The sequence below is a fragment of the Ambystoma mexicanum genome, chromosome 4q (genome assembly GCF_040938575.1).
Source record: "Ambystoma mexicanum isolate Mex_15411 chromosome 4q, UKY_AmexF1_1, whole genome shotgun sequence".
Taxonomy (NCBI): Eukaryota; Metazoa; Chordata; class Amphibia; order Caudata; family Ambystomatidae; genus Ambystoma; species Ambystoma mexicanum.
In genome coordinates, this window is record NC_090928.1 from 687,093,710 (window position 1) to 687,121,156 (window position 27,447).

Consider the following 27,447-nt stretch of genomic DNA (forward strand, 5'->3'; position numbering starts at 1 on the left):
CTCCAGCCAGGCGGCGAGGCGGGAACGACGATCTTGTTTGGTCCGTTCTGATAGGTTCTTGCAGAACGCACAGTCTTTCTCCACGTGCGTCTTGTCCACATGAAGACAGTAGAGACATCGCGAATGCTCGTCCTCCTTGAAAACGTTCTGTAATCTGCATCCAGGGCAGCACCTGAACAGCTTGGATCCGGGCGTCGAGCTTCCCTTGTCCTGAGCCATGTCCGTTGAGGTAGGCCGCAGATCTTCCGGAATCCTCCAAGAAGTATAAACTCGACGAAAACTTCACCCTTGAGGGGCGTAGAAGAATTCCGAAACGGGTCCCCGTTATCAGAAGTAGAAACAGTGGAGCTTGAGGCTCAATTAAACCGAAAAAATGCGAAAATCTCCTGAAAAAACGTGAAAACGCAGTAAAAAAACTCGAGAGCTAAACACGAGGACTCCCAACACTTGAGCGTGCAGTAAAAATCTGAGGATGGCTGCCAGAGGCGGGGCTTAGGGAGAGGGCAGTCATTGACTGGGGGCAGTATGACCCAGAGATCAGTAAATGGTTACTTCTAAGAAAGACAGATCAGAAACAAAACTGATACTGATTTTTTCTTTACCGAGGATTCCCAGCCTGACGACGGGGAATATTCATGATCATGTGAATCCATGCCAGACCCCCATGCTGCAGAAATCTAGCATCCCACAGTCATAGAAGGGAGATACTGCCCACAAGATGTGCTTTTAATAATGTGCCAAGGCACAGTAATATGTGCAAACATTTGGGTTTCTCTAAAAGGAAACTGCTTCAGGGAGGGTCCTGCGGGATGAGGGTAACTGGGGCTTTATTTCACTCCTGTACTGTTTTGCTGTTCTCTGCAAGATTGCCTTGTCCCTTCTATGCGTGTTCATTTATTTGCACACTGTGAACAGTATTCTGGCAGTAATTTATGAACAGCAGAAGGCTCCTCAACATTTGTCTTCCCGGCATGAAATGATATGATAGTTTATTTATATAGTGCCTATACACAATGTGCTTCAAAGCGCTTCATGGCAAGGGAGGGAACAAGGGAAAATATGACTACATTCTTACAGGCCATGAACAGTAAGGATGTGTAATTAACTATCATACTCGGCCCGACGACATTTCAGATAGTGCAAGAGCTAAGACATAGATAAGGAAGGGAAGGGGAGAGTGGGAAGGAAATGGAAACAGACAGGCGACTACCGTACTAGGCCTGACGACATTTCTGGTAGAGCCGGAGAAAAACAAAAAGGCGAGGGAGATGGGTGCAGAAAGGGCAGGGAGGAACAAAACAAGCGACTATCGTACTAGGCCTGGCAATGTTTCAGATAGTGCTGGGGGGGATTCGGGGGGGGGGGGCAGTAAGGGGATGGGAGAGCGACCAACGAGGTTGCTATCATACTAGGTCCAGGGACACTTCTGATAGAGTAAGTGCATAGAAGAAAGTAAGGGGAGGAGATAGGTAAAGGGGGAGGGGAGGAGAGAACGGAGAGTAAGCAGTCAAAAAGAGTGGAGAAGCAAAAGGGGAGAGCGAATACAATTGCAGAAGTCAGTAGTAACACATATTGTTGCAAGCCAGGATACAAGATGAAGATGGGAACAGCATGATTCAGGGCCACCATGAGTACAAGATGCAAAGGAAGTCCAGCATGAGAGTTGAGAAAGGGTGACGCACCGTGAATCAATGAAGTCCGTAAAAGTAAAATCCAGCATTGGCCACAAGACGGTGATGGTGAAACCATAATGTATCAGGACAGACTCCTGTGTGCAGGAAGGGTGGGCACATGGGAACAACATGGGGGGTCCAGAGAGGGTGGGGATGGCCTGTGGGGTCAGAGGGTGTAAACACATGTTGGTACATGCTTACCTGCTGTCTTAGCAGGGGGTCGGACCCTGGATCCTCCTGGTCCAAACAGGTCCAAACAGAAATTGCCCTTTTCTTTGACTGCCCTTCACTTTGGACGCCCCGGGCGAGAGACGTCCTTGATCTAAGAGTTAAGAGCAGGGAGGAAGAGGCAGGGCTAAGAAGGTGGGTGGTGCTTAGGCCAAGTGACCTAGATCCACTTACACCTGCTCTCCAGCTGCAAAGGAAAAGAGGCTGGAGGGCTCCTTAAGTAGGGAAAAGAGCGGCAAGCAGGAAGGCACCAGTTGGGCGGGGCTTAGGCCAGGTGACCTAGATCCACTTAAACCTGCTCCCCAGCTGCCTGTTTCTGTGGCTGTTTGGGTCATGTGGAGTGGGCCTTTCTCCTCAGGTCATAGCCGGTCTACGTCACTGGTCAGTGAACTATTGAGTTTGTTCTATTGAATCAAAAAGGACAAATATTTCTAAACTCAAAACTCCCTAAAAGGTAACACTGCCTTTTTCTTAGTTATATACTACATTTGTTCCTATTTTTCCTGGAGTTTTAGAAGTATTCACTGTATTTGTTATACTTACCTGTGGTTTTATGTGTCTTAGTAAATGGTTCATTGTATAGTACTAATCCATTTCCGACTTTCTACTAGATTTAGTTGCGAGTAGTGTCTTTTCTAGGCACTTTATATATTTATTTATTTGGATTTGTAAAGCGCACTAACAGCCCAAAGGCATTGCAGCACTGTGCCATGAAGGTGTCTTAGTTACAAAAGAAAGCTTGGCACAGGGTTACAGTGAGCTTGTATCAACAGTGAGGAATTTTGTGGGATACATACAATGGTGTTAAGATGATTACATAGCGATTGCATGTTAGTGTATAATATAGTAGCAGTTGAGGTTTCATTACAGATAGTAAAAACGTGAGCCTTACTTTGCCATCGGCGCCCATAGTGTATTCGTTACAAACAGCAAAGTTTTATCACTTTCCGAAAGGCTATGTGAGAGTCAATGCTTCTATTGTAGGGTGGGAGTGTTCATTGGGTCGCAGCCAAGATGGGGAAGCTGGAGCCTCCTGTGAGAACTCTCTGGGTCTTACGGGTGGAAATTAGGTTAGTGTATGCCGATCTAATGGGTCTGGCTGAGATGGGCTTAACTATTCTTTGAGACAGGTATAAAGGTGCAAGGTTATGGACACATTTATGCGTTAGGGTGTGAATTTTAAATATGATCCGCTCTTTAACAGGAAGCCAGTGGGCCTGCCTCCTGGTCTCAGATACATGGTCCCTCTTGGAAATGCCGGTGGCAGCCCTGAGGGCATTGTTTTGGACCGTCTGGAGTTTAGAGATGTTTTTGACAGAAGTCCCTAAGAAGACAGCATTGAGTAGTCCAACAGAGATGCAATTATTGCTCTCGCAATGGTGAGGCAGTCTGTTCTGACAGAAAGGGTCTTGCTGCGTTGAGCAGTTTGTAATGCTATGCTGATGTGGATGCAATTGCATTAACCTGCCTGCTCATGGATAGGTAATGCCAGACTCCGAAAAGGTGGTTCGCCACAAGGAATATTTGGACTTGCAGATAAGCTGATTTATCCAGGATTTTTTGTAAAATCTTAATTCCCTGGGACAGCTGGGTCAAGAGTGGGTTTCCTAATGAGAGGACTAACCCAGGCTTCCTTGAGGCCAGTAGGTACATGGCCTGACTGGAAGGAAGCATTAAAGAAGGCTGTGATAAAGGGGGCAAGGGTAGCGCACAGTCTTTAATGAGATGAGCCAGCCAGGCGTCCCCTTTGCCGATGTACGGTTTAATGGAATTGAGGAGGGCAATGACTTCTGGTTCACTCATTACCTTAAAGGAGGGGATTCACTAGTTCCAGAATCAGCAGACATGCTGCAGAGTATGTTAGAAATTTGGTGACTAAGTGCCTGTTGATGAGCAAGGATTTTGTTATGCAGGGTGTCCAATTTGTCAAGCATGGCGGATTGGATTTTATGACACCAATTTTCGTCCTTGTGGGCTATATTTGTGTGTTTTAGGTATAATATAAGAGAACCTAAAGTACTTTGGTTAATGTGCATTTTTTACTATGTGGCTTTGTAGAAAAGAGCGTAAATATATATTTTTCAGTATGTAATACATTTTTGTGCGCTTGTGTGGAACCAAAAAGTACCTAAATACTAACCCTCTTCCCTTCTAAGAGTGAAGCCTAACTTCTCTGCCTTATTGTCATTGAGAGTTTGCTGGACACTTTGGACACATTACTGGTTTGGTCTTCTTGAACACTTCACCAGAGAGCTTCAGAAAAAAACTCTTCTTGTGTCTACTGTATGTGTTGACTGTACCTTCTAAACCAACTTGCTGCTACTTAAATGTGTGCTTGATTCTCTGCCACTCTACCACTTGGACAGTCAGGATACTAATGAAAACCAGATAATCCTGGTAATTTGTGTATGGCACACAACAAAGGACATAGCAAAAACCTGTGTCCAGTGATGGTCACCTGAGAAACGGACATCAGGGGGCGACATTTGCCAAAAAAATGCACCCTCAGTAAAATTAAACACTTTCCCAAAATATTCTAGGATTGGAGTTTATAATATAAAATGATACCCCGCTAGAATATTTGCGGAAAGTATTTTAGGGGTCATATATAAAAAAAAAAAAAAAAAAAAAAATCACATACCTGGCTACTTTTTCCAGGCAACATTATCATATGGAACACGAAAATCTTCGCAACAAGAGTACAAAAAGATTTTTAAGCAAATGCGAGACCCATCTGTAACGCCGATGTGTATGTCTCAGTCTCATGGAAACAATGACTCTGGTTTCTTACATACTGTTTGGGTCTGAAACATCTTTATGTATCATCTCTAGGCGCTGGTTTCTATCTACGGACCTGCTTTTGGATTCATCATACAATTCCGACTCCTTGCTGGATCTCGCTTTCTGTAAAAGCATGAATGTTGCTTCAACTGCAAAAAAAATAAAGGAAATCCTGACCCCAGTGGATGCCTTTTTTTCCCCTGCACTTGGGGGGCATGATCATTTGTTGGTTTCCCTCTGAATTCCGGGTAAGCATGTCTTCCAAACTGAAACAATGCAATCAATATTCATACTGCACCTTGCAACACAGTATATCTCATGTTTGAATGGCATGAATTCTTCAATATCTACCACATATATTCTGACGTTCTATCAACATAGTTCTTGTATAGCCTCTCGTATCTGTAACAGTCAGCTTTTAAACTTCCTATGTCATCACATTCTCTATTGCTCATCAACATTTTCTCGGATGACCCCAAGGAACTAGACAAGCCAGTACTACTGACCTTGTACGACGGAATGCAAAAAATGCATAGTCTCCTTATGACACTTTATACTTGAAGCACCCTGTCAAAGAGGCTTTTATTCCAATCGTTTATTTGCAATTAAGATGCTTCCTACAAATTAATACGTTCACATTTAAGTAATCATGAAACCAATATATTTTTGACAAGTACTGCTGTTCTACAGCCTTACCTCCCATTCGTTCCATTACTGCACCAAGAACCAAGCCTGCACATGTTTCCATAACAATAACTTTGCTACCAGCATGGATGTTTCCCAAGGTTAACATCTGTGCTAATGTATCGTATCGTAAATTGCTGTGAAGAAACAAAAACATATATACGTTCATCCCAGTAAAAAAAAAACAAAAGCAGAAACCATGTTCTCTCTGGACAGCAGATATGCTCAAAGTCGGAGACGACTACAACTGTTGATATGATTCAATGGAGACAAAACAGCATTAGGCAGACTGCTATCGCAAATACAAGCCATCACCAATCAAGGCTTCTGTATAAAAAAACATTAGGAATTAACTGGTCACAAGGTTTCTAAAGGGCTCCTGGAACTTATAGGGCATTTAAACAATCATGCGATTAGCAAAGAGGTTGTCAACACAGACCAGTGGACGCTACGACACAATCTATTCAGAAAGAAATAGTGCTGAATATAAAATGTTGCCTCACCATATTTTGCCAGGTTCTCTTGCATAGTACATCATGGCAAGAATTCGCGTACATGGCTTTACAATTGTGATAACAGATTCATACCTGTAAACGAAAGCAACAAAAGAGTATTAGATGCAGATCCAGAACTTAAACTAAAAACCAGGTTATTCAAATCAATATAGTTCCATAAATTTACTTTTTCTTTTTCTTCTTTATGTACTTTTCTTGGGCAAATCCAGTCTTATCCCGAAACGTTGCACTGTTCTCAATTAGTTGCTGAACTATTTCCTAAGAATAGATGGAACACCATTTCAAATTATGCACTCAATTTATGTATGCAAACATAATTACAAGACCTTACTTTCACAGTTACAAAACTAGAGCAATCATTATGGGACGCACTCAGATTATGAAATATATCTGAAATAGTGTACCACCTACAATAAGAGGTTGCAAAAAAGATTTGCGAAGAATTATTATTCAAAAGATGTAAAAGGAATATTAGTAATGTTACAACATTAGACATCTCACCCAACAGGCAAAGTATCTGAATAAATACAGAGCACAATTTGCTCCTGTGGTCTCACTTGCTACAACTACCCTGATGACACACAGGTAGTCTGCAAAATACAAGATACACAAGAAAGAAACACAACCCTGGAAGACTGCCTACAAGAGGTCTGCAGCTGGATGAACACTAACAGCCTGAAACTCAACCTTGACAAACAGAAATAATGATCGTATCCAAAAGCAGGGAACACAATCACTACATCCCATGTCCGACTGAACTGGGAACAGCATCGACTCCTTCAATGATAGTAAAGAACCTGGGAGTCTTAATGGACTACGAACTAACACTTGAGCCACAAGTAAACGCTATAATAAAGAAATGTTTCTTCCTCTGACGCGCAGTAAAAAGGATCCTACCATTCCTCTCTTTCACCCAAAAAACACTCACCATCATCACACTCATGTCCAGAGTAGACTAGGCCAACAGCCTATACCTAGGAATGCCAGAATGATTATTATAATAATTTCAGCGCATCCAAAACGCTGTGGCCAGAATCCTGCTCAAACTACCGCAAAGAGAACACATTACCCCAGCGCTGAAACTGCTACACTGGCTACCAATAAAACAGCAAATAAAGTTCCAAATGATGTACATAGCACACAGAGCAACCCACAGAGCAACCCACGGCCAAGGAGCAGAGTTCCTAAAGGAGAAAATAACAGTCCACCATCCGACAAGACCATTCAAATCAAGCAATGACATTCGCCTGGAACCAAAACCATTCAATAAAATGATGAGGTTCATCATTCTCCCACCAGGCAGCAATAACCTGGAATTACCTACCAAAAGACATATGCAACACAAAGGATCATCTGCAATTCAGAAAACTACTCAAAACTTGGCTCTTTGCTCCAGAAACAGGAGGAAACGACTAGGAAGCATAGACCCAATGGGGAACAAGCATCCAAGGGAGGAAACCATGACCCCCAAAATCTTCCCTAACCAGAAGGCGGGGTGGGGCACACCCCGACCACCCACGTCCACATACCGCTAATCCACAGAGGAAACCTAGGTAGGTAAGATCCCCATACAGGATGGGCAGGGAGGGACCAAAATCCTCTAACCTAAACATCCCCAACCCCAAGATTGGTACACATACCACTAGAGTAACAGAGAAAAACTGCCACTCCTCAACAGGCCTGCCAACTAGGCGGACAAACTACAATACCAAACACACAGGATAATCCTGCATGTTGAGCACAGAAGCGCAAAGACAAAGAGGTAAGGAAAACCTGCTAACCCAATTCTCAACTTTCTGCATACACTTCTCATGCAGAAACACACAACCACCTCTCGGCAGCGCAATCCGCATGCATCCACATTGCAATAGACTAAAACATAACCCGGAACAACAGCACATGGGAATTCATGAAGAACGGAAAACCGCACTTAAACTCAGCGAGCAGTGCAAACCCAACAGAAGCTGCCATCAGGACATCACAACTCTCACCTTTCCTATTCCCACTACAACCTACTAAACCCATCATCTCCCCTTTCTTCACACTCTCTTTTTCAGATCCACCAGAGCACCTGGGGACAACTCTAGTGGTGACGGTCTGCGGTACAAATACCTTTAATATTAACATCTCCCCTTAATCAACTGTAACTTTACAAGGGAACCTCTGAACGGTTCTCATTTCTTTTTAAAAAGTTATATTTAATAATTATTCACAGATAAAAGAAAATCATTGAATATGACCTTACTTGCTAGCAGAAACTCTTCATCCCCCAACCCTTGAAGCCACCTTATGACTCATGGGTAAGTTCATTGTTTTCCAGACTCAATGAAAAATTCAAAAGTACTTTAAAAGGCTTTAGCCCAGTTGCTGCTCCTGACTAGCACATTTGTCATGACTGTGTGGTAGAATTTCAGAGTTCATTGACATCCACCTTCAACCTCTTACCATGCAACTAGCCTCTTTCATCCGTGACACTAAACATATTATCCAACAACTTGACTCAATACTGTGGCAAGAAAACTATCTTTTTGTGACACTAGATGTCGTCTCCCTTTATACTAGCATCAACCATGACCAAGGCATCATGACAACTGAATTTTTCTTAAAAACCCTGTCCATCTCTTTCAAAGAACAAAACAATACGATAATGGAGATGCTGCACTTTGCACTGAATAACTTTTTGTTTTGACAGAGCAATATATAAGCAACTACAAGGAACTGCGATTGGGTCTAAATTTGCCGCATTATATGCTAATCTGTTTATGGGTTTCTTTGAAATGAGCCATGCATGGAAACACAAGGCCTTTACCGACTCCAGAAATATTGTTTTCTGGGGTCGGCATATCGATGATATTATCATTATTTGGAATAGAGAAATAATGGAACTCCACTTATATGTGGAACGCCTTAACAACAATGAATATAACCTTAAGTTTACCACAAATCAAAGTAAAAACGAAATTCAATTTCTAGACTTGGAAATTTACACAGACAACAAAATTCAAACCAATCTGTATACTAAACCCACAGCAGGCAATAGCATCTTAGATGCTAACAGCAACCACTCGAAACACATCATTGCCAACATTCCATATGGAGATATTCTCAGAATTAGAATTGCAGCACAGTAACAGCATTTGAATCGAATACTGAACAGACAATAAACAAATTTAAACAAAGAGGATGCAAACCAAGCAAATTGAAGGAGTCTATTAAAAAAGCAAAACAAGTAACAAGAGATTTCTTACTACAAGACAAACCTAAGAAAACAAAAGTACCGACAACTAGAAAATGTATCACCACCTATGGATCAGATGCTCCAATTCTTGGGAAAATCCTTAAAAAACATTGGAAAATCTTGAAACTTGATGATACGTTATCTTAACACATTGATGACACACCTAGGTTCTGCTACAGAAAAGCACCAACTTTAAGAAATCTAAGTAGTCCCAGCCATCTCAAATCGCCTGCTCAACGAGATCTTATAAGTCTACTCAATCAAAAACCAATCCATGGCACATTAAAATGTGGAAATTGCAAACTCTGCCCACAGATAGTCAATGGTATGAAGAACGTCGCGCTGCAGAACGGGAAGGAAAAACCAGTGAAACAATTAATCAATTGCAACAGCAAATTTGTTGTCCATGCAATCCAATGCATCTGTATGAAAACATACATAAGGAACACTATCAGATGCCTTAAAACCCGAATATTTGAACACTTACGGGCAATTAGAAATCAAGACCTTAATATCCGTTAGCACTTCATTGCATCATGGGACACCCAGGATTAAAAGTTGAGCAACTGAAAATGTATGGTTTGAAACAAATCAAGGACCCACCCAGAGGTGGCAACAAGGAACTTATTCTACGTCAGAGAGAATCAAAATGGAATTTTTTAATGGACACATGTGATACAGGTCTAAATTCGGACAACGAGTTTTTCAATTGGCTGTAAGCAATTATGTACAGAGTATGTACATTGTTCTGGCAGCGATCACTCACATTGTATCTCTTGTTAAGTATTTATACTGCCGTGGTAATAATTATTCACATTGTATTTTTTATTTGGAAGTAAGCTCATATCACCTGCTTCCTTATATCCCATTTGTTCTCCTCTTTTCCAGTTTTTCAACACACAAATACAATTTTAGGGCTTCCTTTGATTTACCTCAATGATCATCGTTCCCTAAATATTTCACGACACTACACCTTTATTTTTTATTAGCGGTCCTTTTGTAATCTGCCAAGCACATTTTAGAAATATATGGACATAATACATTTCCATTTCTGTTCAGTTGCATACTATGTTCACCAAACAGCTTTGTGTGGCCTAAGTACACAATCTATTTAGCCACCGTTTTAGTAAATACAACACCTTTTCCATTATAACCTAGCCTGCTTTGAGTTTTGACCGCAATTTCGACACAAAAAATGGCCACGATCACGCAATGCGTGATGACGTCATCACGCACACTCGACGCGAGCATGATGATGTCATAAACGCCAATTAGATAGCGTATTTAAGTGCACGGCTTGTGGTGTTATACTGTGCAACACCGAATGCGCCAAGGAAGAGGACAATCACATCCCTTTCCCAGCCTTTGGACTCACAAGTCTCTTTTCTTATAGGGTAAGCGTCGATCTTTAACTAGGCATGGATAAACTCTATGCTGCTACCAAATTAGCACTCCTCTCACCCCAAATATAAAGTCTACTGGAGTGCTGTGAATGCCGGGGGCCACTGTGGTCCGTGATTGGTCCAGGTATGGTATGCCTGTATGTGAGCAGATCTCCCATTGGGTCATCTTCATTTTGGCGCGAAGGAGATTCTGGATAGGTTGTGGACCCATATCATTCATTAACCCTTTAGACCCCATTGTTCTTGTATATATGTCTTTAGATAGGATTGTGTTGGCTTAATAAGTATTACTGTGATTTAATTTGTGTGTTGAAACTCAAAGGCCTTGCTATAAATGTATGACATGCATTACTTACCGTAAAAGCATTTCTGATGGTAGTATTTGCTTAGATTCGCATGCTGTGCATATGGTCCGACATCCAGTGGTAACCGCAGAGTATTTTATCTTGTCTTTCGAGAATCGAAAAGGGACGTCGACATGGGCGTGCCTGAAACACTATCCCTACGTGACGTGTAGTGTACCCACGATCCCTCATGCATCGCGGTCCCTCCGATTTTATTTTTTCTGCCGTGCGGGAGCCTTATGACTATCGTGAGTGACTACAGAAAAGAGAGAAAATGTTAAGACGTCTATGTTCCTTCCATCCGAGTGGGGAGGAAGGGTGGGCGCATGTAAATCTAAGCATATACAACCATCAGAAATGCTTTTATGGTAAGTATTGCATATCTTCTGATGTTTGTTAATCTGCTTCGAATCGCATGCTCTGCATAGACTAGCGAGCAGTACCCAGAGTTGGAGGTGGGTTGTGAGATGGAACAGTACTGAAAAGGTGTCTTAGTACTGCCTATCCCGCCTGAGAATCAGACCTAGAATGAGTGTCTAGGCAATAGTGTTTTGTAAAGGTGTGTACAGAACTCCAGGTTGCCGCTTTGCAAATTGGCTCAAGGGGAACATCTGCAATGAATGCTATGGAAGCCCCAGTGCCTAGAGTAGAATGTGCTCTAGGCTTGAAGGGCAGCTCTCTCTTAGCAAGACTGTAGCAGAGTGTGATGCATTTGACAATCCATCTAGAGATAGTGGATTAGGAGACTGCGTCTCCTTCTCTTCGTGCCGCCACTGAAACGAAAAAACTGATTAGTCTTTCTGCGTAGATCCAGTGTGTGCAGGGTTCTTTCTCCTATGCTTGAAGGATTTTGAAAGAACGTTGGTAGTTCTATAGATTGGTTCACATGGTACTTAGAAATGAATTTAGGCGCAAACCGAGGGCGAGTGCGTAGAACCACCTTATCTTTGTTAACTGTTACAAAGGGATCTAGGACAGAGCGCTTGTAGTTCACTTACTCTCCTAATGGAGGTAATAGCTATTAAAAAAGCAGTCATATAGGTGAGATCTTTAAGACTTGCTTTGTGCATGGGCTCAAAAGGAGCCCCAATAAGCCTAGTCAACACCACGTTTAGGTCCCATCCGGGAGCCAGGTTAGAAATGGGAGGGAGAATTCTTTTCACTCCCTCCATGAAAGCTTTAATAACTGGTATCTTCCACCATGACACTTTCTGTTGTGATGTAGTGTAGGTTGAAAGCGCAGCTAAGTGAACCTTTAGCAAGTTAAAAACCAGGCCCGAGTCAAGTAGATTAGTTAGGTACAAAAAAATGTGTAGGAGAGCAGTTAATCGGGTTAATGCTCTTTGAGTTGCACCAGATGACAAACCGTTTCCATTTACTGGAATAACAATATCAAGTGTTCGTTTTTCTTGCCTCCCTGAGAAGGTCCATACATCTCTGAGGGAGCTGCAGGCGCCCACACTCTATGACCTCAGGAGCCAGGCCACTAAGTTCAATGTCTGCGGGCATGGGTGAAGCGTCTCCCCTCTGTCTTGCGACAACATGTTTTACGGGCAAGGCAGTTTGACTGGAGGAGATAGGGACATCTCCATCAGATGAGCGAACCAGGGTTGGCGGGCCCACATGGGGGCTACTAGTATCATTGTGACTGGTTCCTGGTGCATCTTGTGCACTATCTTGTTGAGAAGGGGAGTCTGGGGAAAAGCGTAAAATTTCCCTGACCATGTTATCCAAAGTCATTCCCCTTGGACCGGTTCTGGGGGTACCTGGAGGCGTAATTTTGGCATTGAGCATTCTCCAGACTTGCGAACAAATCGATCTCTGGGAAGCCCCATTCTGCGAAAACATTGGAGACGACGTCATCGTGTAATCGCCATTTGTACTCCAGGGGCAGCGGGAAATCTCTGCTGAGTACGTCTGCTAGAAGATCAAGTTCCCATGAAACATGTTGTGATAACAGGAACATGTTGCGTTTGAGAGTCTACTTCCAAATGTTCTGGGACAGTTTGGACAGCCCTGGAGAGTGAGTGCCCCCTTGTTTGTTCAAGTAGTACATGGCCGTGGTGCTGTCTATGGGATCAGAACCGTCCTCCCCTGCAGTTGTGTCTGAAAAGCTTTTAGTGCTTTGAACACTGCTAACAGTTCTAACAGGTTTATGTGGTTGGATGCTATGTCTGACAAACAAATTCTGTGCGCCGTTTGTTGAAGCAGGTGAGCTCACCACCCTTTAAGAGACGCGTCTGTAGTTAGAGTGGCTTCCACTGCGGGGGTGGTGAAGGATTTCCCCTTCAAGAGGTTCTCCCTCGACCACCATTGCAGCGAAAGAACGAGGGCCAGCGAGGCAACCACTAGATCGTCCCACTGTCCGCTGGTCTGACACCACTGGCTGTTGAGCCACTCGTGCATTGGGCACATGCGCAAGCGCATGTGAGGAACCAAGTAGATACATGACGCCATCATGCCTAGCAGTCGCATAGCCTTGCGTACCGTCACCTCTCGACTGGCTACATACGGAGGGATTTGAAACAACATGTTTTCAACCCTCTCGTTGGAGGGGAAGACAAGGCCATCCTTTGTTCGAATTAGAGCCCCAAGGAACAGCTTGACCTGACTGGGTTCTAGGCTGGTTTTTTTCTCGTTGATAGAGAATCCCAGACTGAATAAAAGATCTATCTTCTTTTGGGTATTTGACAGACATGTTTCGTAAGAGTCCCCCGTTATGAGCCAGTCGTCGAGGAAAGGATAGACCGGGATGGATTGCCTGCGCAGATGTGCTGCTGCCACCGCTAGTACCTTTGTAAATACCCTTTGTGCAGATGCTATGCCGAAGGTACCTTGAACTGATAATGCTTGTATCATACATCTGAGGTCTTTTCTGTGTGCTGGCACATTGAAATATGAAAGTATGCATCTTTCATGTCCAGTGTTGCCATGTAATCCCCCTGTGATAGCAGGGGAATTACTTCCTGCAGATTGACCATGCAGAACTTTTGTGGCTTTACAAATTTGTTCGCTGGGCTCAGATCTAAAAGAGGGTGCATGGCTAGATCCTTTTTGGGTACAAGTACACTGAATAAATACCTTCTTTTACCTGTGACAGAGGTACGACTTCTTTGGCTCCTTTTTATTGTAGTGTCTCGACTTCCTGAAGAAGGATACGAAGTTCTGGTGTCAGTCGTCTTGCTCGTAGAGGTCGGAATATTTGGGACCGGTTGAACTCTATACAGTACCCGTGGGCCACAGTCTTTAGCACCTACTGGTCTGTAGTTATCCCCTCCCATGCCTGAAGGAACAATGTTAGCCGGCACCCGACCGGGGAGGCATGGGAGGGGACCCGAATCTTCGGGTCATTTTGAACCTGAGGAGCACCTAGGGGGTAGAGTTCCTGCTCCTTACTCTCCCCCGATGCTGACCTCTTTGGGATACAGGGTCATGTATCCGCTGGTTCCCTGTGGAGAATTCTAATTGTCTCCCGATGAGTATTGTTGTTGAAGGAAGCGTTGGCCACGAAAAAGCCATCTGGACCCAGATCCTAGTCTTGTAGAGGGTCTCTGTGTAATTTGGTCTAGTGTTTTTAGGGTGTCATGCTCCTTTTTTGCAGTCTCGAGGGCCTCGTCGACCGCTTTCCCAAACAGGTTGGATTCCTCCACAGGTTTATTTATAAGTGACGCTTGCGGCTCTGGCTTGAATGCAGAGTTCCATAGCCACGCATGTCTCTTCAGGAGTGTGCCCTGAGCCAGGGATCGATCAGCTGTCGTCAGAATCCAAAGTGTTCTTAAGTATGCTTTGATTCACTTGTCTGCCCTCAGTGACAGTGGTGAGGAGACGAGTACTCAGTGGTTCGGGTACCTCCTGTATGCCTTCCTGTAGTAAGGCCCACTGAGCATCGGCATAGCTGGCCAATAAGGTCGTATTGTTGGCAATACGTGTTGAAAACGCTGCTGCGACTGTGGCCCTCTTCCCAAGGTCGTAGAGTCATTTACGTTCCTTATCAGGGGGTGCCTCGCCGGTTGACAAAGGGACCCCTGCCCTCTTTCTTGTAGTAGTCACCACCAGAGAGTCTGGAGTGGAGTGACCTCTGATATAGAGGAGGTCTGAGGGAGCAGGACGAAAGAGGTTTTCTATTCTTGGGTTAACACCTCTTGTGAGAGCAGGTGTTGATAAGGAGGGAGCCAAACGTTTCTTAATTGAATTGAGGAGAGGAATAGCCTGGCTGGCCGGCGGCTTCTCCTTGAGGATGTCCTCCACAAAGTCAGCTTCAGGGACAGCTTCATCTGTGGCAATCTTAAAGTGTTTAGCTGCTTTACGCAACATGACGTTGAACGTCAACTGATCATCCACTGGCGAGGGTTGTTGTCTAGTGGGGGTGGACTGGGGAGAATCCAGAGATAGGGCATCAGGATCTTGTGGATCCGGAGACTGCCATGGTTGAGGGTCACCCACATTTGGGTTCTCCTCCCAGCCCTCTATGTGATCATGCATGTCCTCAGGGTTGATTAATTCCTCATCCTGAGTGTCTGCAGGAATATCTTCTTCAGTTAGGTCATAGTTGTATACATCCTCTTCCAGAGAGGGGTCAAAGAGCCTTGGGAATTTTGCTATAGGGTCCGAAGGGCTCTCATCCCGTGGTCTTCTTGGTGTAGGTTGTTCTGAACGGGAAACAAACCTGTCCAGCCTTTCCATGCAGTTTTGAAACTTCTCTCTAGTCCACACAGAAGACCTAGAATGGTCTAGAGGTGGAAAAGGGGCTTGAAAACGCTCTTCTGTCGCAAAACGTCGAGATTTTTGTCTCAACGTCAAAGACATCCCTTCTTCGCCCTCAGAGAACTCCTCCTGGGGAACCGACAGAGGTGGGACGTTCCTGTGCCTCTCTTTCGGCTTATCAGAGGGTTCCGGTACTCCCTTTAGGCTATCCCTGGATCTCGACGGATCCTTAGCCCTTTCCGTAGGCCTCGAAGAATCCCTTGACTGCCGTTTCTGAGAATCGGAGGAAACAATCCTTGCTAAGCTGTCGGCGACGTCCTCCGCAGACGGGAGGCGCGTAGTTTCAGCCTGCGATTGTGAAGGGGCCTTTTCGGCGGTGCCGGGGCCTGGTCCGCCTTCTTCGACGGAACCGGAACCCTGTCGTTGCCGAACTGCTTATTGTGATGGGTCTCGACGGAATCTGGTATATTAGGGGTAGCGCCCCTTGTTTTTGATGGCCCGGTCGCTAGGCGCATATGCGGCTGCGGGGAGGGCTGCCTATCCTGACGGTCGGCAGGTGCTGCTGGAGCTTCTGGTGTACCCGTTGGCACTGAAGTTGTCTTCGACTTGGCCGAAGATTGACTTGGGGTTGTGTGCAAGTGCTGTGTAATTGTTCATCTTCGTCGCCGGGGTGTGACTTCCCCATAGCAGTGCCTGAGCCGTGCCTAGCGGGGCCAGACGATGCGGAACAAGAGCGTTCCGTAGAAAGGTCAAAGACCACCGGTTCCGAGGTCTGATCGTCCCTCTCGCCGTAATCCCATTCAGTGGCTGTGGCAGCGGGAGTGAACTCGGCCTTGGACATCCATAGGCCGCCCACTGCTTGACTTTACGTTCCTTTAATGTCTTAGGACGGAGATGTTTTCAAGCCGTGCATACTACTTCATTGTGATCGAGAGGCAAGCAACGGTTACACCGTTTGTGCTTATCTTTCCAGGGAAATTTTCCCTTACAAATGGGGCAAAACCTAAATTGAGTCCTCTCCATAGCTGCGGATGGGTAGAGTGACAAAGACCAAAAGGAAAAGAGGAAGGAAAGGGAAAGGCATTCTCGAATTGTACAGAAATGTCCACCCCAACCCCACTCTCCCTACTGTGTAGGCCGGCGGAAGGCCCGGCCACGTGGTCGGCAGCGCCAACTGGATCATCATCGTCCGTCGAAGTTCTGAAGGTCTTCGGCAGAGATCTGGAACAGCTGTCGAAATAAAGGACAGATAGGGTGATCTGACTTATTTTATATAACAATTTGACCAACGGTCGAGGGGACAATAAGCAATGTCTTTGAGGAGCTCTGCATAAGGAGACCAGTATGCTGGGTGGAAAAAACAATCTGAGGGACCTCGACGCGTGAGGGATCTTGGGTACACTACACGTCACGTAGGGATAGTGTTTCAGCACGCCCATGTCGACGTCTCCTTTCGATTCTTGAAAGACAAGATGCAATACTCTGCGGTTACCACTGGATGTCAGACCATATGCACAGCATGTGATTCTAAGCAGATTAACAAACCTCAGAAATGTATTTTTAATATATCTACACATGACTGGGAGTGATTTGTAAGTGTCCTTTACTCTGTGTGCTCATTGAGGTCTTTCAGTCACCCTCACGCCTCCTGAGACCTAGTCTTGACTGCCGCCAAGCTACCTCGATTGGTCTGGCTTGTCCAGAAGGTTACCCATTTCCAAGAAACTAGGCTGGCCTTCTGAACCTCTGCCCACCAGGTCAGAGTTCAGAAATCCATTTTAACACCTTGCCCTGCAAAAACCATCAAAGACAATATGGACTCCCTCGCCTCAGCCTTGGCTGATCTCTGCAATCTCTCCTGTTGCACTCGAGTTTTCCCAAATTCCCTTAAGCACTCCTTTGTGCACCCTCTGCTCGAAAAACTCTCTGCCGACCCCTCCATTCCGGCAAACTACCGCCCAATCTCCATCACTCCTTTCCTGGGGAAACTCCTGGAGAAGTTAGTTGGCCATCTCTCAGCTGGCCCTCCACAATTAATCTATTGGTTGCTTCCATGACCATCAATCTGGCTTTAGAGCATGCAGAGGCACGGACACTGCTCTTCTGAACACCCGTGAAGACCTCCGCTCAGATTTTGACACCAACACTCCCTCTGTCCTTATTCTCCTTGACCTCTCCTCTGCCTTTGACACGGTTAACCACAACATCCTGATCGCACATCTCCGACACCCTGGGAATCACAGGTCAGGCTCTGGATTGGTTAACCTCCTTTCGCTCCGACCGCCTATCCCAAGTGGAACTCTGAGCCTTTCTCTCGACGATAGCTCTCTGAACCTGTGGCGTTACCCAGGGATCCAACCTATCCCCTTGGTTCTTCAATGTCTATATGGCTGCTCTGGCACGTGTGATTGTCACTTTCACCTCTAACTTCCAGTGCTACACAGATGACACACAACTATATTTCAGGCTACCCTCAGCCGCCTCCTCCTCCTCCTCGCTCATATCTGAATGTGTGTCCGCTATTCAGTCATGGTGTGCTGCAAACAACCTCTACCTCAACACCAGTAAAACACATTGTTCGCATTATGACCCCCTGCTCCCGCTTTCCCACTTTCACTCTGGCCGGCCTCCCTTGGCCCTGCGCCAACCTGCGAGACAAGAAACCATGGGGTTATTTTTGATTCCACTTTCTCATTCTCCTCTTACATTTCAGACATCTAAAAAGTCTATCAGCTACACCGCCTCACTTTACACCAGCGGCTCACTGTCTCCAGAGCCCTGGTTCTCTCTAGGCTGGACTACTGCAACAGCCTCTTCCTCAACCTCCCTTCATCCGCCTTGCGCCCTTTGCAACTCATCCAGAACTGCAAGACATATTCTTAGCCTCAAGCCCAGGGACTGCATCTCTCCGGTGAAAATCCCTTCACTTGTTTCCCGTGACTGCAAGGATCAAGTTCAAGACCCTCTGCATTGTTCACAAGGCTTTCTGGGGCCTGGGACCTGCTGTCACGACCCACACTCTGAAGACCCACGGGCCAACCTATGGGCCAGGGAGAGTCTTGATTCCAGTCCCCACTAAACCCAAGAAATTGCAGCCTAGGCCTTCTTGGGGCCAGTCCTGGTGCCTTTGGCGCCAGGCTCATGTTTGAATATGGACTTGTGCTTGGGAACTACTTTTCATTAATGCCAGTCATGTGGAGGCAACCTCATAACCTGGCTCCTTGAAACCAGGCTTGCAGTGTAGTGTTTTTGGGTGTGGTACCATGGGGACTATTTTACCTGGACTTCTTTCTTGAAGCTATTTAAACCACACCCGAATAGACTGACACGCTTCGCGTTAGTTTGCATTACTGCAACGTAACGCTCACCATGTTCAGCTTCAGCCACGAACCTCGTAAGAACAGCACCTGCAAAGGAAAGGAGAAGACATTGTGAGAAAAAGGCAGCAGCTTACCTGAACTTCATCGCCAGCGGTCCGCAGCTCTTCCGACCATCATCCTGGAACCAGCGCTCCTTCGGATCGACGGACCTGTAAAAGAGAAGAAACAAGGCATTAGACATTGTACAATTAACAAACTGTGCCAAAAGGCTTACCTCGCCAGCCGCTCCTCAATCAGCATCACTACGGAAATTCCATACTCCGGCCGAGTACCGCGACCTGTGGAGAGGAAAAGATAACAGGTTAGCCAAGGCAAGGCATCTTAAGCGCAGCGCATAGCCCCTACTCACCGCATCAAGGCGCCCCAAAAACGCCCATACTTACCAGCGAAACACAGATTCCGCCTTGCCACATATTGGACTTCCACGTATCTAGGAAGAAAAAGACATTGTTTAAAAGGCATGCAAGAGAGGGGCGTGGCCAGCCGAGGGCGCCATCGGATGCCTCCTCGGTGAGCTCTGTGCTTCCTTCCCTTCCCGAGACCTCTAAACCCCCTTAAAATATGTACCCGACCCTTTAAAAACACCCTAGCGGGTGTCGGATGCCTTGGTGAGCAGAAGCTGCAATTTGGGCGAGCATTGAAGCCCGTACGACGGAGCAAAATGAAGTTTTGAATTTGGAAGCCCGAAAACAAGATGGCGGACGGGACTGGGTGTCTTCCCTGCGATGCCTGTGACTCAGCTGCAGGCTGTGAATGAGGACACTGGAGCGGAACGAATGCAGCCGGGCAGGTCCCCGGGGGCGTCAGAACACTCGCATTTAAGTCACTCGGATTGGGGGCATGCGACTTTGATACTGGACCAAGGACTGCTGGCACAGCGGTGCGCTCGCCACCCCGCCTCTATGCTCCTGTGGAGCGGTTTCGTGCCACTGGACCCACAGAAGATCTCCCAGTCGGGGAGAGGATGCAGTACTCTGGACGCATTGAGAGGCTGGCTCTCCTGAGACTGAAGCGGAGAGAGGCGAACGGACGCTGGCAAGAAAGGTAACGACCAAAGCAGCTGAGCACTATACGGAGACCCGATTCGCTTGCAGCAGTGATTGCCCAAGATGGCGGCTCCCGAGGTCCTCGCCTGGTAAGGAGGACCGTGGGACTTCAGGAGTACAGCGCCGCACGGCGGCACTGTGGAATTCAGAGTGCCGGTGATCGCCTCTTGGAACCGCGGACGACCCAACAACTCGGCGTCCGCGAAGGTAAGTTGGACGACTTGTGGACTCCTCTCCATTCCCCCCCCAGCCCACCACAGCGACGAGAGCCCACACACTTTGGAGCCTGGCAGGACTAGATCGAAGCAGCAGCTCCATGTTGAGCGACGGAGACTGGAGGTGAGCAGACCAACTGAGGGTGGAATTGGTTATGGTGTGGGGCACCCACGCTGAAAGCGGTGGCGACCCCCCACCCGGGGGTCCCTGACAACATCCCGGGCTATGGAGGCGGGCAGGCGTGTGGTGATTCCCGTAGGAGGCCACTGGAGAGCTCTGAATAACCAATTTGGAGAATACTTTTGTGGTCCCCATGTCACGCCACCATACCTTGATACGAAAGCTTGGTCTGACCCCGGAGAGAGGGAACACATGAGGAGACACGGACAGCACCAAATACGGCATGGGAGCAGGCAAAATGGCATGGCATGGGAGCGGGAAAAATGGCTGGCTGTAGGGGAGTCGAGGACCGTAATAAGCATAATCTGATGCTGCGAACAGTGTGGGGAACCACAGGACGTACACAGTCCGAATATATGAACAGCTGCATCACAATGAAAGTAGGCAAAAGTGAACATTAGTCTGCAATTTGAATTCTTGAGGTAGCTGGGGTCTGGACTGTATGCAGATTTATACGAACAGCAATAATTGCCATACCTGAGTGGATCTGGTTAAACCTACACCCACATCGTGAATGCTGTATAGGACATAGAAGTACACCGGAGCCTTCATAACTCTCAAGGAAGCAAGAAGTTGATTGCCCATTGAAGGCTTATCATTCGCGATTTTCCGGGCCACAGCTTAAGGGGCAACAAAATACTGCACGTAGCCCAGGATGACCAAACAAATGACAAAAGGTAAAAGTCAAGGCTCTGGTGATATCAAAGCCATGCTGCAGACAGCGGACACCCAGAAACGCAATCAACTGCAAGCGATGGCCCAAGTGCACAATCCCCGTCCGGAGGGGGCAAAAGATTCTGAAGATCCACCTATCCGGAAATCGGACCTACTAGAAGTGCTGTTGGAACTCAAAAAAGATATAAAAGAAAGCGCAACCAGCCTAGCTAAATCCATCGCAGACCTCAATAAAAGAGTCCTGGCCGTGGAAAAGAGTTGACGAAATAGAAACGGTGATAACTGAACAGGGTCATGATCACGATGTTTTGGCAAGCAGAGTCATGGAATTAGAACACAGATGGAGCAAGTGCAGAACAAGCAAGAAGACGCCGAAAATAGATCCAGGCGAAACAACATACAAATTTGTGGAATTCCGAAATCGATACCGGACTCTGACCTACAGCAATACGTGATTGACCTGTTCGGTCACATCTTGGACACAGAAGAAAATAAAGAAATAGTGCTCGATCAGACGCACAGGGTATACTCCACATTTCAACTTAATAGGAACCTGACTCCTGATGTTTTAACCCAGATACATCTGTACACACTGAAGGAGGACATTATGCGGGCAGCCCGGAAAAAAGAACCCATCAGGTTCCATTCAGTCCCGATTCAGCTGTTTCAGGATCTGGCCCAAGCGACGCTTGCCAAGAGAAAGAAAGTGAGGGTAGTCACAGACTGGTTGAGAACTAAGGGCGTGCAATACCCATGGGGGCACCCAACTTGCCTCCGGTTTGAATTGAAGGGCAAGCGGCATTCTATTTCTAAAGAGGAAGAGATGGCTGACCTCATGCAAGAGGACGAAGGAGGCAACTTCACCGACAACGAGGAGTCCCCATTCCGGAGCGGAGAGTCAGAAGGCAGACATGGGACAGGCCAAAGGAATCTGAGACACTCCCGTCCGCGGGGACGTAACAAAGAACAGAAACCTTCTGAGCCCACCTGAACAACGGCTGAACATTCGCGATGTGGGACCATCCACTTAAAATCTGAGATACGGGAGCCCCTAAAGAGAAGGATGGGCTCTGCAATTGAAAGTGCCTATGCATTGACTTTATTGCCCGAAGCAAGCTCACTTTACGCAAAAAGGAATGAATACAATGAGGTAGAGAAAAAAAGGGGGCGGAGGGGAGGGAACCGGAACCCAAATTTCCCAGGTGAGTAGAACCCGGTGATTTAGTGTGAACATACTATGTTGAGACAGTTATTTGAAAATGTTAGTTTAAATGTTGGGGGGTAGAAGGAACAAGTTACTTACCTGTAACTGTTGTTCTCCAGCATGGGTCTGGCATGGATTCACATGCTCATGAATATTCCCCGTCGTCAGGCTGGGAATCCTCGGTAAAGAAAAAATCAGTATCAGTTTTGTTTCTGATCTGTCTTTCGTAGTAGTAACCAATCACTGATCTCTGCGTCATACTGACCACAGCCAATGACTCCCCTCTACCTAAGCCCCGCCTTTGGCAGCCATCTTCAGATTTGGTAGCACGTGAAGAGGCAGTATGACCAAGTGAAGAGCCGCAGAGGGGTAGGCGTGAGGGTTCGCATGTGAATCCATGCCAGACCCATGCTGGAGAACAACAGTTACAGGTAAGTAACTTGTTCCTTATCCAGCATGGGGTCTGGCATGGATTCACATGCTCATGAATATAAGAATAAATAGCAGTACACACATGCACAACCACGGGGGGTGGCAAAAGGCTCAACATTAAGCAATACAAAAAACTCAACATTAAGCATCTCTTACCTCCTCACCAGGCTCATCTTAAGCGAACAGGTTGCGCAGCACTGCTTGGCCGACCCTGGACTCCTCCCTGGAATCCTGATCGACGCAGTAGAATCTCGTGAAGGTGTGCGTTGACCTCCACGTAGCAGCCCTGCAGATGTCCAGCAGGGGCACACCAGATAAGAACGCCGTAGTAGCAGCGATCGCTCTTGTCAAATGGGCTCTCGGACGGCCTGGCAGTGGTCGGTTAGCCAACCGGTGGCAGTGCATGATGCAGCCGGAGAGCCATCTGGAAATAGAAGACTTCGAGAGAGCCTTCCCTTGATTCACAGGTCCAAAGTTCACGAACAGCTGTGATGTCCTCCGGAAACTCTTTGTGCGGTCCACGTAGAACTTCAGCGCTCTAGCCACATCCAGCGAGTGCAAAGTCCTCTCGGCCGGCGACGAAGGAGATGGGAAGAAAACAGGTACCACCAAGGGCTCGTTAAGATGGAAGTCCGACGGCACCTTGGGCATAAAGGAGGGGTGCGTCCTAAGCACCACCCTCTAGGCATGGAAAGTCAAGTACGGTGCTTTGCAGGATAGGGCCTGGATCTCTCCCACTCGTCGTGCGGAGGTAATGGCCACCAGGAATGCAGTCTTCCGCGACACAAACTTCATCGGTGCGGAGTGCATCGGCTCGAATGGGGGCCCCATGAGCCTGGTCAGCACCACGTTAAGTTCCCACGCCGGGGCCAGGGCCTTCACCGGCGGGAACGACCGGAACAGTCCTTTAATAAACTCTTTTACCAGTCGATGGGACCACAGGGACGTCCGTCCTGTGGTTCTGGTATATCTGGAGATCGCCGCCAGATGAATCTTAATGGAGGCATGGGCTAGCCCAGCCTTTGCCAGCGATAGCAGGTACGGCAGTACTTGAGGGGCCGTAATCCGTAGGGGGTTGATCTTCTGTGCTCGGCACCAGATAGAGAACCTCTTCCACTTATGACCGTAGCATTTGAGAGTCGAGGACGCCCTGGCCTTTGCAAGAACCTTTCTGCAATCGGCCGGTATATTGTAGCCTCCAAACTCTAGCGCTGCAGGAGCCAAGCCTTCAGGTTCAGTGATGCCGGGTTGTGGTGGAAGATGGCGCCTCCTTCTCTGGAGAGAAGGTCCGCGTCCGCCGACAGCTTGATGGGAGGGGACGCTGACAAGTCCAGAAGGTCCAGGAACCAGATCTGCCTCGGCCACGCCGGTGCGACGAGGATCATCCTGCACCGGGACCTCTTGAGTAGGCTGATGAGTCGAAGCAGCAACGGCAACGGAGGGAACGCAAACAGGTATAGGCCGTCCCAGGGGAACGAGAACGCATCGCCCATGCTTCTCGGCTGGGGAAACCTGCTGGTGAACGTCTTGCACTTCGAGTTCGTCGCTGTTGCGAACAGGTCGATTTGGGGTTTGCCCCATCGTCAGAAGAGTTGATCCACCTGATCCTGGCGCAGTTCCCACTCGTGACACGCGCGCAGCTCCCTGCTGAGCGAGTCGGCGATGGTGTTGCTTTCTCCTGCCAGATGGAAGGGAACCAGGAACATCCCGTGGGCGACCGCCCAGTGCCACAGATCCTGTGCCTCCTTGGATAGGGCTGAGGATCTGGTGCCTCCCTGCTTCCGTATGTAAAACATTGTCGTGGTGTTGTCCGTGAAGATCCGCACCACCTTGCCCTTGAGCGATGGGAGGAACGATTTGAGAGCCCAGAACACGGCTCGGAGTTCCAGGACGTTGATGTGCAGGAGCCTCTCCTCCGGGAGCCAGAGGCCTCTTGCGTGGAGATCTCCGGTGTGGGCGCCCCAACCTTCCAGGGAGGCGTCCGTCGTCACCGTCTCCTGGTACGCCGGCGTCTGAAAGTCCTTGCCCGCCGTGAGGTGCGCTCGAACGCCCCACCACTGAATCGCCCGCCGGAACACCTCGTTGAGTGGGACCCGGTCTTCGAAGGTGCCCGTCGCCTGCCTCCAACAGGCGCCGAGAAATTCTTGAAGAGGGCGCATCCGTAGTCTGCAGAGGCGCACCAGGTAGATGCAAGAGGACATCATCCCCAGGAGGGACTTGATGGACCTCACCCTGGCCACGTCCGTGGCTAGGAGGCGCTGCACTTTGCCTAGAATGGTCTTCGTTCGTTCTTCCGACGGGGCCGCCAGGCGCCTCACTGTATCGAGCTTCGCTCCCAGAAACAGGGCCACCTGCGACGGTACCAGGTGGGACTTTGGGTAGTTTATGACGAATCCCAGGTCTGTGAGTAGCTGGACGGTCCTCGCGGTGTGTTCGACGGCGAGTTCCCTCGTCCTTGAGCGGATGAGCCAGTCGTCCAGGTAGGGGTAGACGTGAATACCCTGCAGGCGCAGCCGCGCCGCCACTGGTGCTAGGCACTTGGTAAAGACCCTGGGGGCCGACTTCAATCCGAACGGCAGTGCTCTGAATTGGTAGTGGCGTCCCTGGACGACGAACCTGAGGAACTTTCAGTGACTTTTGAGGATGGGAACGTGGAAGTATGCATCCTCCAGGTCCAACAACGATAGAAAGTCGCCTTCCTCCAGCTGTCCCAGTACGTGCTGGAGGGTGACCATCCTGAACTTTTGTGATCTGATGTATTTGTTCAAACGACGAAGGTCCAGGGTAGGGGCGCCAGCTGCCCGTCTTCTTCCTGACGAGGAAGTACCTTGAGTACACCCCGGAGCCTCTTCGGGACAAGCTCGATAGCGCCTTTCCTGAGCATCGCCCGTACTTCCAACAGCAGTTGCGGGACATGATTTTCCTTCCTGGCCACAGGTGGAACGTGAGGGCACTTCTTCAGGAATTCGATAGAGTGTCCTCTTGCCAGAGTATCCAGCACCCAACGGTCGGTGGAGATGGACTTCCACACGCCGATGAAATTCGTTAGTCGGCCTCCCACCGGGGTGCTTCGGTGGGGGCCCGAGACCACGGCCGGGTCAGTCCTGCTTAGAGGTGGCGGCCTTGCCGCCCTGGCCACCTTGCCGACGGCGGCGAGGCGCTCCCTGCTTGCCGCAACCCCTGTAGGCCTCCTGAGACGAGGAGCGTGCCGCCTGGCGGTAGGACGAGCCACTGCTGGATCCCTTGGAGGCACCCTGTCTGCCTCCGGAGCTCCGAAAGGGCCGTCGTTGCTGAAGGGCTCCTAGGGCGCGGGCCGTCTCCGTGTCCGTTTTTATGGCTTGGAGGGATTCGTCCACCGCCTTCCCGAACAAGTTGCTGCCGTCGAACGGCATGGCCAACACCCTGGTCTGGACGTCCTGACGGAAGTCTGTCGCCAGGAGCCAACCCCGTCGTCGTAGGTAAACACCGTTGCCCAGCTGGCGGAACCCGGTATCGGCAATATCGGTTGCCACCGTTATGGCGTGGTCCGACGCCACCTCGCTCTCTTGCAGTATTTCCAGGGCCTCGGACCTCTTGTCGTCCGGCATGGGGGCCAGCTTAAACCAGAGCTCCCTGGCGTAACGGACCACCATCGCCAGGGGGTTGGCCGCTTTGATCGTCATCGCCGCCGACGATATGACCCACCGCCCCATGGCGTCCAACTTCTTTCCCTCGCCGTCCGGCGGGGAATTCGACGTCGAGGCTCCTGACCCCGCCGCTTTCTTCTTCGCCGCCGCCGAGACGACCGAGTCTGGCGTTGGCTGGGCCCTGAGGCACAGGGGAGCGGTTTCGGGGACCCGGTACTTCTTCTCAAAAACCCCTCCACGGCACCTGCCAAACGGGACCGGTATGAGAACCGATAGGCCCTCCTCCCAGATGTCATCGATTAGAGGCACCGCGATGACAGTCTTCCTCTTGGCCTCCCGGCGCTGATAGAGGAAACCTTCCTTTTTCTGCTCCTCCGGGCAGAGCTGGAACAATTCGGACACCCTGGCGATCATGGCGTGGAATGAGCCAATCTCGTCGGGCGGCGAGGCCCGTGCGACGGGAGACCCGTTCCGTCGTCGTCGCCGCCGCCCTCAGAACCCGTCGTCGAGCCCAACCCACCGTCATCTCCCGACTCGTGGGAGGATGAGGAGGGAACTGTAGGCCTTACGGGGGCGAGCGGAGGAGAGGGTTGGGTCCTCTGTCGTTTGTTCTGAGGACTTCCCGACGGGCCAGGTTGCGGGTCCTCCGGCCTGGGCCGTGGGAATCTAGTCCTTATCTCAGAGCATAAGGACTGGATCGCAGACAAAATGGCCGCCGAGCCATCCTGAGGCCTAGGTTCCGGCCGCGCCCGAAGGGAAGGCTGCTCTTCCTCGCCATCGTCGTCTTCCTCGGTTATCTCCCGCGGATCTTCCTTACGGGATCGAACCTTCTCGAATTGAACTTCGAGGTTCCTCACGGCCTCGGTCAGTTCCTCCTCCGAGGCTGACTCCGAGCTCGAGGAGGCAACCGTGCCCCCCCTCGCTTCTTCCACCATGGCGGCCACGACGATGGGCTGAAAAGAGGATTCCCTCCTTGGCGGCAGGGAAACTCTATTACCGGAGGCAGTCTCCGCTGGCGGGGTCTCTGCCGGCTTGGCCAGAGTCGCCGCGATCGCCTCGATAGAGGCCTTTGCCTGCTGGGTAGGGGCCTTCACCACCTTAGGTGCGTCCCGGGCCTT

At 48.6% G+C, this 27,447-nt stretch overlaps 1 protein-coding gene across 1 annotated transcript in view; it reads right to left on the bottom strand.

Moving 5' to 3' along the window:
• Window positions 1-27,447, bottom strand: part of TRMT6 (tRNA methyltransferase 6 non-catalytic subunit) — a 652,973-nt gene that overhangs the window by 428,259 nt on the left and 197,267 nt on the right. The window contains exons 4-6 of the mRNA XM_069608272.1: window positions 6,048-6,139; window positions 5,870-5,953; window positions 5,379-5,503 (exon numbers count right to left, since the gene is read on the bottom strand). Of these exons, the coding sequence (XP_069464373.1) occupies window positions 5,379-5,503; window positions 5,870-5,953; window positions 6,048-6,139 (301 nt within the window). The remainder of the gene's footprint in view (window positions 1-5,378; window positions 5,504-5,869; window positions 5,954-6,047; window positions 6,140-27,447) is intronic.